The following is a 12,614-nucleotide window of genomic DNA, read 5'->3' as shown; positions in this document are numbered from 1 at the left end:
ACACCTGGGAGCCTCCCTCACGACTGCTTACCACACAGCTCATCTTTGAGACAGGTGCTTCACCTTTTATACCTCTGGGGCTTGCATCAGCCAACCCTGGCCCCTCGCAAAGTCTGTCAGTCAAATCTTCTTTGCCGTTTATTGGTGGAGATTGCTTTCCTGCAACTTGATTGGTGGGTCAGGTGTTGTCATGCTGTGCCTTCCAATAGCAACAAGCTTTTTCATTCTCAACTGCCCTGTAGGAGGGGCACATGTACACGCCTTCCTTTTACCTGTCCTAAATAACCCAGGCTGTCCGGTGGCGACAATACAGAGGATGGGGAAAGGGGACTGTGAGGAGAACAGAGGGCATCTAAACAATAAACTACGATAACATAACTATACATCAATAAAGCTTCTCTTAATATTCACACAATATTCATTCCTTAATTGTTAGAGCCAATCATCTCACTATTCATCTATAACAATTTTTATTTTTATTTTTACATTTTCCTATTAAAGGACTGTTATTCTTACTCCCATATCTTTACCTGAGAGCCCCTTAATTCCAAAATTTTAATAATTCAGAGGGAAGGGGTTTATATTTTCCATTTCCAGAGAAGCTCCTTCCTTCCTTAACAGACACCTGTCTTTCAAACCAAGACAAAGCCCCAAAAATCCTGCAAATCCCACAAAGATCTGCACAACAACCTGACCGGGACCATCCTTCCTGAGCCAAACAGGGCAGACCTGAACAAACAAAAACCATTTCTCCTGGTTTAATGAAAAGGTGCGTTTTGGGTCCCATAAGAGGAACAGAGATGCTGTGTCCCCTGGTACTGGGGGAGGGAATGGAGAGCTCCTGGAGGTACTGGGAGCACTGGGAGCACTGGAACGGGGAGCTCTGGGCAGCCCCATATGGGACCCCACACTTGTGGCCACCCCCCATGGCACAGTGGGCACAGTGGGCACAGGGAGCTGGGGGGCGGACACACAGAGGGAGATGCCCTCAGGCAGGGACCTCCAGTGCCCCCAGTGCCCCCAGTGTCACAGTATGTTCTCGTAGATGTCACTGCAGTCCTGCTGTTGCCCATGGGGTCCTGGCAGCTCTGCATTGGTCACCTGGGAGGATGTGGCACAGGGGGGCACTGCAAGAGACACCGGCTGAGGGAATCTGGATGGGAGGTGACACCCCTAGGGTGACATGTCCCTGTCCCCCCTGTCCCACACCCCCACCTGTACTCACCCCCCACCTTCTTCTTTCGCATGACCTGGCTGTGCAGCACCTCCCTTGCCTCTGGAGGGGCCGAGGGCCATGGGGGGCCCCTGCAAGGATAAGGGGATGTCTGTGAGGGTGTGGGGGGTCGTTATGAACATAAAATGGGGGTTCAGGCCTGGACCCACCCCACTCACCTTTCCTGCTGTTTCCTGAGGGCTGCAAGGGAAAGGGGGGAGGGGTGACTGTGGAGTTCTCAGGGCCCCTGACACCCTTGAGACCTCTGACTGCCCCTGGGAGCCTCATGCATCCCTGAAGCCCCTAATGAGCCTTGAATCACCCACTGAATCCACTGAGACCCCAAACTCCTCCAAACCCCTAACAGAACCCACAATGTCCCTGCACGACTCTGCAGGACCTCCCCAAATCCCCCAGGACCCCCAGGTGAGATCACTAGGGATTCAGCTTCACCCAGGTCAGGAGCTGTTGGTGCTTCCCTCTGGACCTCAAATTCTGTGGGGGTTTCACCCCAATCCCTGGGACCCCCATTCCCCCTCATTGTCACCCACCCAGGTGGTGCCACCAGTGCCAGCCCCTGATGACAGCCAGGAGCAGAAGTAGGAACAGGAGGGACCCGCAGACCCCTGTGGCCACTGCTGGGGACAGAGACAGACACATCAGGGTCATCCCAGAACCCCAGAGGTTCTGCACCCCCCATGTGACCCCGTGTGACCCTACCTGTGCCCCGTTCCTGTGTTGTCACCTCCAGGGCCAGCTCAGGGCCTGGTGCCCATCCTGTCCCAGCTGGTTGGTGGCCATGCACTGGTAGGTGCCCGAATGTCCCACATCGACAGCTCTGAGCTCCAGGAGGGGACCTTGGGCCACCTCCTGCCCATTGTGCAGTCAGGTGTAGGTGACAGGGGCTGAGCCCACCTGCACTGAGCAGTGCAGGGTCACGGGGTCACCTGCACGCACCTGGTGTGACAGGGGACTGAGGGTGATGGTGGCATTGGCCACAGGCACTGTGGGGAAACAGACAGGGCTGGCACCTGGTGAGGTGGATAGGGATGCCGTGGGTGGGGTCACCCCCAGTCTGAGGGTCCCACTCACAAAGGACAGTGACATTCAGGGGGACACTCAGCCATGCTGTCCCCGCACTGGCAGTGGCCGCTGCCATTGTGCCCTGTGTGGTGCAGCTCCAGGCGGGGCCAGTGCCAAGCGTGCCCTTGAGCCCTTCTCGGGCACCAGGAAATGGACAGGTGACCTCTCCCTGTGGCCACCGTGCAGCTCAGCACAAGGCTGCGCTGACAGGGACACCCTCAAGGGCAGAACCCCTGTGGGAGGGGGAGACACCAGGGACATTGAGGGACTTGGGGGGAGGTCAGGGAGGGGAAGGGAGAGACCAGTGAGGGAAAGGAGGTGCAGAGCTGGGGTGGGGCTTAGATAGGTACCCCAAGGAAGGATGGTGGGTTTAATGAGGGGACACATGGAGCGGGAGATGGGAGGACCCCAGTGCGGATATGGAGACCCAGAGAGGGTATGGTGGGAATTGGGGACTGCGGGGAAACAGCAGAGAGGGGTGGGGTTGACTCAGAGATGGGTGAATGGACCCAGTGAGGGATGGGGGGACCGGGGCAGTAATGGAGGTACCCAGGCAGGGGACCCAAGGAGGCCATGGGGGCTTCCCCTGCCCATCTCTGCACTCACTGCGCACCGTGACATGGAGCAGGGCACTGCTCTTCTGCATGGCCTCCACCTCGGAGCGCACCTGGCAGCTGTAATTCCCTGAGTGGGAGACCTCCATGGCGGGCACCAGCAGCTGCAGGGACCCCTGTGGGCTCCCCACCACCTGCCCGTCCCGGTAGAACAGGTGCAGGAGAGGGGGTTGGGGCCGCACGGGGCTGGGGGTGCTGAGGCAGCTGAGAGTCAGGGGGGACCCCTCGGTGGCCTCGGAGGGACCGTCCAGCACCGGCACTGTGAAAAGCTCTGGAAAGGAGAGAGGAGGGAGATTTGTGAGCCTGAGTCACTAGGGAGGGGCTGTGGGGGGGTTGGAGTGGCAGTTGTGGAGTGCTCACCTTGCACTGTCACTGTCACTGATTCCGACTTCTCCCATCCCCATGGTACCCTGGATTTCACCATGCTCCCACAGCTGTAGCGGCCGCTGTGTTGCAGATGCAGAGGGGACAGGAACAGCTCGGTCGCATCAAGGAGCTCCTGCAGTTTCTTTTCCTCGTGGTAAAAGGACACTGAGCTGACTGGGTTGTCCCGCCAGTGCCGGCAGCGCAGTGTCACCGTGTCCTCCTCCAGCAGCGCCCGCACCGGCACCTGCAGCGCCAATGGGGCTGTGGGACACGGGGGTCCTGTTATAACAACGGGACCTGGCCGGTCCCAATGCCATCACAACCCCCATATTGGCTCACATGCAGCACACCAAGGATCCCCAAATCCACAAACAGGGTCTGCTGGCACTGGGATGCTCTGGGATGTCCCCAGAGCAGGGGACAGGCTCTGGTCACACAGGAAGTGACCCATGGAGCAGAGCCCACCCAGAGCCCCGGGGTCACTGCGGGTGCCAGGATGGGGGCACCCAAAGCCCCTCACCATCTAAGACTCTCACAGGAGGGCTGAGCCCACTGCTGGGTCTCTCACATGTGTAGATGCCACTCTCGGTGACAGTGAGGTTGTTGTGTCCCTCCTGCCTCCAGCGCTGCCCATCCTTGTACCAGCTGGTGACACCACTGGTCCCCAAGCCCTGGCAGGTCAGTGTCACCCGGTCCCACAGCACCGCCGGCCTCCAGGGGGGCTCCACCAGGAGCTGGGTGGTCTGGGTGCCTGCAGGTGACAGCGGAGACCAGCCTGCCAGGGCCAGCGTGGGGCTGGGGACAGCGGGGTTGGGCCATGGCATCCCCCGAGGACTCACCAGTGAGGCCGAGGGTCTGGGCTGGAAGGGAGAAGAGACAGGGCTCAGTGAGTGTGGCACCATGGGGACAGTTGTGCACAGGGGAATGGGTCATAGGGGCTGCCCCTGAACTGTCCTCCTGGGGAAATTGGTGTGGCACCAATTGATGTCTCGATGGGGACACTGTGCTAGCACAGGTCTCCCCCGCCAGCCCTATGGCCTCTGTCTCCATGGCCCATCCACATTGTGCTTGTCTTCTTCTCCCTGTCCCTGCATCCTTGCATCCCTGCATCCTTGTGCCCCTGTCCCCACTGCTGCCCCAGCCCCAGGAAGCCCCTCCCCACATTCCTATCCATCCAGCCCTGTTCACCCTCTCCTGTCCCCACGGCCACCCCATGACCCCGGTCACCTCATGCTCTGGCTCTTCTGGCATTGGGAACCTCAGGGAACCCTACAGCTCCCCTGTGCCCCCTCCCCACCACACTCTGCCTCACCAGCGCCCATCCCCGGGGTACTACCAGCCTGGCCCGTGCCCAGGGCACTCACCCCACAGGAGCAGTGCCACCTTCCCGGCCATCCCGGTGTCCCCAGCCATGTGCACTGGCTGTCACTCGCTGCTGTGGCCACTGCTCCCCTGGCTGGCGGCTCTTTGGGTGAAGGGGAAGGAAGCGAGGTCACATCTGTCCCCATGTGTAGGTGGCCCTTGGTGGGGGCAGGGTGGCCACAAGCTGGGGACAGGCTGTGGGCAGGGTGGAGATATGCTGGGGACAAGGCTGTCTCTGGATAGGTGGGACATGGGCTTCCCAGGAGCAAGGGGACTCAGGGGGTTTGGGGAGCCAGGGATGGGTATCCAGGGGAGAAGGGAGTCCTGGGAATGGGGCTCCAGGGAATGGGTCCATGGGGGAACTGGGGTCGTGAGGAGGGGGAGTCACAGGGGATGGGGGTGCCATGGGAATGGGGGTCCCCATGGCTGGGGGGACTCAGGGATGGGAGTCCCAGGGGAAGGTGGGCTCCAGGTATTTGGTGTCATGGTTTTGGTTTGTTAATTTGAGATATTTTGGTTAATGTAATAATTAGTGTGGTGGGTTTAGTGTTGGTTTATTATTAGTGCATTTATCAGAATGTATTTATTACTTTTTTGTTTTGAGAGGAGACTAGAAGAAAGGTAAAGTACATTTAAAACAGTATATAAGACAATTTTTTAATTGTAATAAATTTTAATAGTAATAAATCCCTCATCAGGGGATTTTTGTGCCAGGGATGGGGTGCAGGGGGAATGGGGGGACCTGGGAGAATTAAGGTCCCGGGGGAATGGGGATTTCAGGGGATGGAATGAATGGGAGAGGGTTCCTTGGGAATGGGGTTCTGGGCCATGGAGATCCTTGGTGATGGCAGTGCCAGGATGGGGGTCCCAGGGAAGGGGAGACAGAAGGAATGGGGGTCCCATGGTCAGCTTCCCGGGGGAATGAGTTTGCCAGGGATGGACAGTGACGGGATGGGCATGTGGGTCACAGCTCCTTCCCTGGCTGCCTCAGATTTTGGGGTGACCCAGGGGCTCGCGCTGCCTGCTGGGTTGTCCATGATTTGGGGGGGCAACAAGAGGTGCTCTGGGTTTGTGCCACCCCAACACCCAGGGGCATTTTCCGTTGTTCATTTCCATTTCCTTCCTTTGATACCTTGTCACAGTGGTCACAAGAGTTGCAGGATGAAGAGAGATGAGAATGTTGACCTCATGTTCAGAAGGCTTGATTTATTATGTTATGATATGTATATTACATTATAGCTATACTAAAAAGAAATAAGAGAGAAAGTTCTCAGAAGGCTAGCTGAGCTAAAAATAGAAAAGAACGAATAACAAAGGAGGTCTCTCCGACTCTGTCCCAGAGACAACTCGGTCCTTGATTGGCCATTAACTATACACATCCAACATGGGCCAATCACGGGTGCACCTGTTGCATTCCACAGCAGCAGATAACCATGGTTTACATTCTTTTTCTGGGGCCTCAGCTTCCCAGGAGGAAAAATCCTAAAGAAAGGATTTTCATGAACAGATGTTAGGGACAGTACCTCAAATTCCCAACCTCCCAGTTCATGCCTTGATGATCCTGGGGAGCTCCTGAGCAGGGAATGGGTTGGGGGAAGCTCAGGGTGGGGGAAGCAGGGGTGAGGGGAGGGACGGCTGGGGAGGCTGTGGGGGGATGGGGGTGCCCAGCTGTGCCCCCCCAGCACTTTCTCTCTTCTGCACAGAAGGAAGAGGCCATTTGTGCTGAGTGTCACGGGGGAGGGCAGATTCTGTCCTGGGAGGGCACATCCAGGGGGCTCCTGTCTGTCCTGAGGGCTTCCTGTCCCATGGGGGACAAATGCTGGACAAGGGGCTCCTGCCCTGGGGGATGGCAGCTCCTGGTGTTTCTAGACTTCTCCATTCTTGCTCGTCCCCTGCAGGATCTGAGCCACCAAGAGCAGCTGGGGAATGGAGCCCCGGGCAGGAAGGAGCTCCCAAACTCCTGCTCCTTGTAGCCAGTGGCCATCCAAGGGTGGGGCCCAGCCATGGCCCAGCCCCACTGCACAGGGATGGCCATTGCCCAGCCCTGCTCTGCCCAGCCCCAGGGGGCAGCCAGCACATGAGGGTCCCCCCTGCCCCCTTGGCTTTGATTCTGGCAGCTTTAGAGCTGCTGCAGAGGCGAGAATTCTGAGGGGAAAAAGGTCTGGCTGTGGTTTGCTCAGCTCTGCAAGAAGCAGAAAACCCAAAGGGAGCCCAAGCAGTGTCTCAGTGAGGGCCTTTGATGGTTTTCAGAGCAGGGCTGCCTGGAAACCCCCCTGCAGAGGCAGTTGAGAGGGAGCCAGTCCAGAAATGCAATTGATCACTTTGTCCCTCTCACCAAGTATTGTAAATACATATTATATTACTGGATTTTTACAAATGTTAAAATGGTACTTATATATGTAATGTTAAAGTAACTTTGTTACAAAGATATAGTTTTTATTTCTGTTGTTAATTAAGCTTTGTGAAATAGCTGATATAAGGATGCTTGTGTTAAAATGCCTACTTGGATGGGATACATCTGATGAAGACAGGATGAGGACACCTGCTACAGATATGCCAGCTATCAGCACTCACTGCTTGAAGAGAGTGTGGACCCAGGCCCAGAAATGAAGATGATGATAAAAAACGGCTAAAAGCACAACCAAGGAATAATGCTCTAAAAAGCCGGATCCAAGGAGGAGCCATGCTAAACAATTCTTGGAATGTAAATTAGTTTGGGGGAAAAGATTTCTATGCATAAGTGTAAATGAATATGCAAGAGGCTGATTTAAGGGAAAAGGTACTTAAGAGGTATCCCCGAAGAGAAGTGTGCTCTTGGCTGAGTGCCAAGATGCACCCACCTATAACAACCTTTGCTCTATGATCCTTGTCTCCTATTGTCCTTTTTTAAACTTCTAAAATTTTCACAGGAGAGAGAACGTGTTTTTCACATACGGCAAAGATGAGAATTCTGTGGGGGGAAAAGGCCTGGCTGTAGTTTTCTCAGCCCTGCAAGAATGACCAAACTCAAAGGGAGCCCAAGCAGTGGCTCTGAGGTGGCCTTTGGTGGTTTTCAGAGCAGGACTGACTGGAAACTCCCCCTGAAAAAGCAGCTGTGGAGGAACAAGTCCAGAAATGCAGCAATTGATCACTTTGTCCTTCTAGGTAAGGGACTGGGAGAGACCCAAAAATCCTGCAAAGACAACAACCATCTGCTCAACAATCTGACCAGGACCCTCCTCCTCCTTCCTGTCTCAAACCTGCAGCCCTTTAGAACATCCCAGAAAGTATTTTTGAGTTCTGGCTCAGTTGTGAGACAAGAGAGAAAAGGATGGAAATATTGAGCAGGTGGGGCTGTGGGCAGTGACCCTGTCTGGATTCCAAGTGTCCCCAAAGCGGCTCCATCCCTGCCTTCCTCACCTGTACAGGGCTCTGCCCCACACCTTCCAGAGTACCCCTCCACTTCCTGGAGCAGTGGGGGCCTTACCCTGGCAACGCTCGGTCCCCACTCATCGCGACAGTGGCTTCAGACACCGTGCCACAATCGGTTCAGACACCTTGTGACCGTCCTGGTACACACAGAACAATGGCAGCTGGGCGCTTCCCGGTGCTCTGGGACCACCATTGCGGTCCCTCCTTTCCGCAGACCCCACCGCAGGGTCTCTGCTCCCCCCTGTCCCGGGGTCTCCCCTCCACCGTTTCGCTCCCTCCATGCTCGGGGCTCCCCAATGGGGTCCCGGTCCCTCCATCCCGGCCCCTCCCACCCGCTGCCCTCCGGCCCCTCAGGCCATGCCCCCCGACAGCCCCGGGGCTGGCACCGGCAGAGGCTGCCGAGCCCCTGCAGGGTGAGACGTTCCTGGGGCAGCGCCGTCTGAGGGGGCCCGGCTCCCTCACGCCGTCCTTGCCCGCAGCACTCGGGCTCCAGCAGCCCCGGGCTGCTCCTTCGGGATGTGCCCACTGCTCCTGGAGCGCTGCCCTTTGTTGGGGACGAGCCCAGGAGCATCTGAATCATCCCCAAGGCCTGGGCTGGGACCTCCTGTGAGGCTGAACCCAAGCCCTGAGGGGTTTGGGAGCTCGATGCATGTCACTGCTCTGTCCAAAAAATGTGGGAGTACCAGGAATGGCAAGTGGTGCCCCAACATGTCCCCGCCCCGTGGGCCTCACCTGAGCAGCCTGCGGAATTCCCAGCACTCCTGCTCCTCCTGCATGGCCAGGTGCTGTTCCCATGAGCCACCTGCTCCAGCCGCTCCCACCTCAGCCGCTGCTCCAGCTCGGCCTTCCTGGCCAGCCAGTGGAGAACAGTGGCCACATGGCACAGGCACAGAATAATCTCCAGCACCAGCAAAAGCCTTCCTGGCAGACAAAAAAGCTTCTTGTGGGCACAGCTGGCAGCATCTGACCCCCAAATGGTGTCCAGTGCTGCCTTGTGTCAAAATCCCCAGGAGAGGCAGCAGAGCTGTGTGTTTGTGCACAAGGATGCTTTAGGAGCAGGGCTGAACTTTAGCAACCCCAGCCCTAATTACAACGCCTCCTTAAGGTTCTGCAGCTCCCAGAGCAGCACAGGGACATTGGCCCAAACAGCTTCAGTTTTTCCCCATTTTTTCCTTCCAAGGCACTGCTCCCAGTTTGGGCTGTCCCTGTGCTCCAGCTGCTGCTGCAGAGCCCTCGGGGTTGTGGCTCTGCTTTACTCCCCCCCGGGTGGCTTCTCTGTCCGGACCAGCAGTGTCCCAGCAAGAGCAGAAATTCCAAATGTGCTCTGGAGCCCCCTGAGGAGCTCTGGCAGAGTCAGCACAGAGCGCCAGTTTTCCTCAACATGCCTGGGCAATTAAACAATCCCAGAGCTGCGGTGCCAGAGCTGAAGGAGGAAAAGGGAATAAAAAGCTGAGAGTTTGCAGGAATTGTGGTGTAAAGCCACCAGAGGCGCTGACGTGAACTTGAGATCTGCCTGGGGTCAGGCACTGCCTTCCTTCCATTCGGAATCATGGAGAGCAATTCCAGGTGTGGCACAGGGTGTGTGCCAGGCCCCGGGATACTGCTACGCTGCCAGTGGGAACTGGGATCCAACCTGCTGCCTTGGCGGTTTCTGCCCGCTGCCGGTGGTGGTGCCGGGACCGATTGGTGCCCATGAGTTTGCAAAAGGAGCAATTTCCCCTCCTCCCTCCCGTCCGAGGTTGCCATGGCCCCTGAGGGGATGGAGCTGGACCGGGGCGCCCCCTGCTGGCCGGGAGTGCTCCCTGCAGCGCGCCCTGCTGGTCGCGGTTAGAACTGCCACAAAAACCAACAGGGCTGAGGAAAAGTTCTGGGTTTGTGTTGTTTGTTCTGTTCTGCTTTATAAATTTCCTAGTAAAGAGCTCTTATTCCTTTTCCTACACTTTTGCCTGGAAACATCTTTATTTTTGAAATTAAAAAACAATTTAGACATAAGTCTTCTTTCCCTTCCAGCAACGTTCCCACTTTCTTTGACAGATATTTCTCATTTAAATGAGTTGCCAACTCCTGGGTTCCAGTGTGGATGGGACAGACACCCCAACAGCAGACAGGGTCAGGGACTTGGCCACCTCATGCTCTTTCTTTTAAGCCAGTTGGCCCAACAAGGGCCCTCTCTCCAGGTGGCACTTCTGGTCACACGGCCACTCAGGAGCTGGCTTTTGCAGAAAGTCAAGCTGACAGACTGACGGACAGCTGGGGACCTGCCTCACCAAAAGCAAGGCCTGGCCACCCCTGCCACACACAGCTGTTCCAAAATGTCTCCAGACATCAAACTTTTCCTGTCTCTGACACTCCACCCTTCACCATGGCCTGAACATGACTGCCCTGGGAAAGGGGGAGGCTCTGGAACCTCCACAGGGCCTTTGTGACATCATCATATGGGGAACACAGCAGAGGAGGGGTTTGGGACAGGGGAGAAGAGAATCCAGAGCCTCCTGAAGGCTGCTTTGGCCATGAGAGCAAGGAAGGTCCAGGGCCCTGCCAAGTTCTACTGGTGAAGGAAACGTGCTGAGGGAAATGTCTAGGGTTTGTTCCTTTTTGGTGGCTTTCCCTGAAAATTGTTCCTTCTGTGACAATTCAGACTCTGAATCTTGTTGCTGTTGGTTTTATTCTCTCTGGTTTCTGTTTCAGGAAATTGTTCTTCTCTCAGCCCTTTAGAATCTTTGTGCCTCCACGGGGAGGGAGAGGGGCAGTTTTTGGTGGCAGCACAGACATGAGTGGGTGCCCATGGGTGCGGACCCCCAGTGCCCCCCAGTTCCCCCCAGTGTCACAGCACATTCCTGTAGATGTCACTGGGTTCCCATGGTGGCCCCTGGGGTCCCTGCAGCTCCGCGTAGGTCACCTGGGGATCCTGGACGGTGGTGGCACAGGGGGACGCTGTGAGAGACATGGGCTGTGGGATCTGGGTGGGTGACACTTGTGGGTGACGTGTCCCTCTGCGTGTGTCCCCCCCGTACTCACTCCCTGCCTTCTTGGTGACCACGACGTGGGTGTACAGCACCTCCCCCTCCTCTAGGGGGGGGGGGGCGGGGGATCCGGGGGGGGCCTGAGAGAATAAAGGGGATGTATGGGAGGGAATGGGAGGTTTTGGGAGTTGGGCTGAAAGGGGAGAGTTTGGCTTGAGCATCCCACTCACCTTTCCTGGTTCTTTGTGGCAGCTGCAGAGGAAAGAGGTAAGGGGTGACTGTGGGGTCCCACGGCCCTGAACCCTCTCAGAATTCTTGAAACCCCTCGGGACCCCCAGGCATCCCTGAAGCCCCCCCAGAACTCATGAACCTCCCCAGTGCCTCTTACAAACTCAGCCTCAGGAACCCAAAGCCCAGCAGGGACAGAGACCTCCAAACACTCAGAGGGCGCCTGAAAGAACCCCCAACATCCCTGCAGGACCCTTCAGCATGTCTCCAAACCCTTCACGACACCCAGACAAGGTCACACTTCTGGTGCTGTGGGTACTGCCTTATTGATCCCCAACTCTGAGGTCCTCTACACCTCCCTGGGACCCCTGTCTCCCCATTGTCACCTACCCAAATGGTGCCCCTGGCGCCAGGTCACAATGACACCCATGAGCAGTAGGAGGAACAAAAGGGCCCCACTGACCCCTGCAGCCACTGCAAGAAACAGAAGGGGACACATCAGCATCACCCATAACCCAAGGGGTCCTGCACTCCCTGGTGACCCTGTGTGAGCCCACCTATGTCCCTGTGTGTTCCTTTGTCCCACAGTCTCACCTCCATTGCCAGCTCTGGGCTGAGTGCCCGGAACACTCCCAGCTGGTTTTTGGCCATGCACTGGTAGGTGCCCAAATGTCCAAAATCCATGTCGACAGCTCTGAGCTCCAAGAGGGGACCCCGGGCCACCTCCTGCCCATTGTGAAGCCAGGTGAAGACGACAGGGGCTGAGCCCACCTGCACCGAGCAGCGCAGGTGAGTGTGGGGAACAACCTCCCTAATTCCCCCAATAATTAATGTTTATACTCTTCCATGTTTTGCCTTCTCCTGGGGTTTTTGTGGTCCCAAATCACAATAATGGCATTTTCTGGCACAGTAATGGCATTTTCTCCTCCCTACGGTGTCTGTTTACATGTTCCCTCTCCCATATCCACATCCCTGCTGCTCAGATAATTTGTCTTTCTTCGTGTGTAAACAAAAGGTTTATTATAGATTGCATATCTTCCCCAGTATAAACATTTGGTCCCTAAAATTGGTCTACTTCTTCTGCTAATCCAATAGGATCTTCTAGTAGACTTTTTAATTCTTTTTCAAAGGCTTTCACTTCAGAGGAGATACGTGGGGCAGTTACAAACCCAATTGCCCTTATGTCCTTGTGCCCTTCACAAGGGTACTTCCTGGAGGAGGTATAGTGATACTAGTTGATCCTCATTTTTTAATTCCTCCCACTGGACTGCTCTTCCCCTGGTATTCTTGCTAGGTCCATCAGAGTGTGGAGGGGGTGCAGTAGGCGTTGGTGGATATAGAGGAGCCTGATAATCTAAGGGGTCCCAGTTTTTT

General features: G+C 56.2%; 1 protein-coding gene across 1 annotated transcript; it reads right to left on the bottom strand.

The window, feature by feature from the left end:
* Positions 1 to 1,026: 1,026 nt before the first annotated feature.
* LOC135460636 (Fc receptor-like protein 3) lies at positions 1,027 to 11,924 on the bottom strand. The gene is made up of 13 exons (XM_064737535.1): positions 11,835 to 11,924; positions 11,243 to 11,264; positions 11,068 to 11,118; positions 8,852 to 8,970; positions 4,660 to 4,741; positions 4,116 to 4,136; positions 3,797 to 4,027; positions 3,271 to 3,537; positions 2,903 to 3,181; positions 2,161 to 2,217; positions 1,393 to 1,414; positions 1,226 to 1,305; positions 1,027 to 1,127 (listed from the first exon to the last, which is right to left on the bottom strand). Exons 1-13 carry the CDS (start codon positions 11,922 to 11,924, stop codon positions 1,027 to 1,029), a joined length of 1,422 nt encoding a protein of 473 aa, XP_064593605.1.
* Between the last annotated feature and the right edge of the window lie 690 nt (positions 11,925 to 12,614).

The sequence above is a fragment of the Zonotrichia leucophrys genome, unplaced genomic scaffold (genome assembly GCF_028769735.1).
Source record: "Zonotrichia leucophrys gambelii isolate GWCS_2022_RI unplaced genomic scaffold, RI_Zleu_2.0 Scaffold_70_233381, whole genome shotgun sequence".
Lineage (NCBI taxonomy): Eukaryota > Metazoa > Chordata > Aves > Passeriformes > Passerellidae > Zonotrichia > Zonotrichia leucophrys.
The sequence above is the reverse complement of the archived record's forward strand: the minus strand, read 5'-3'. Positions and strand labels throughout refer to the sequence as shown.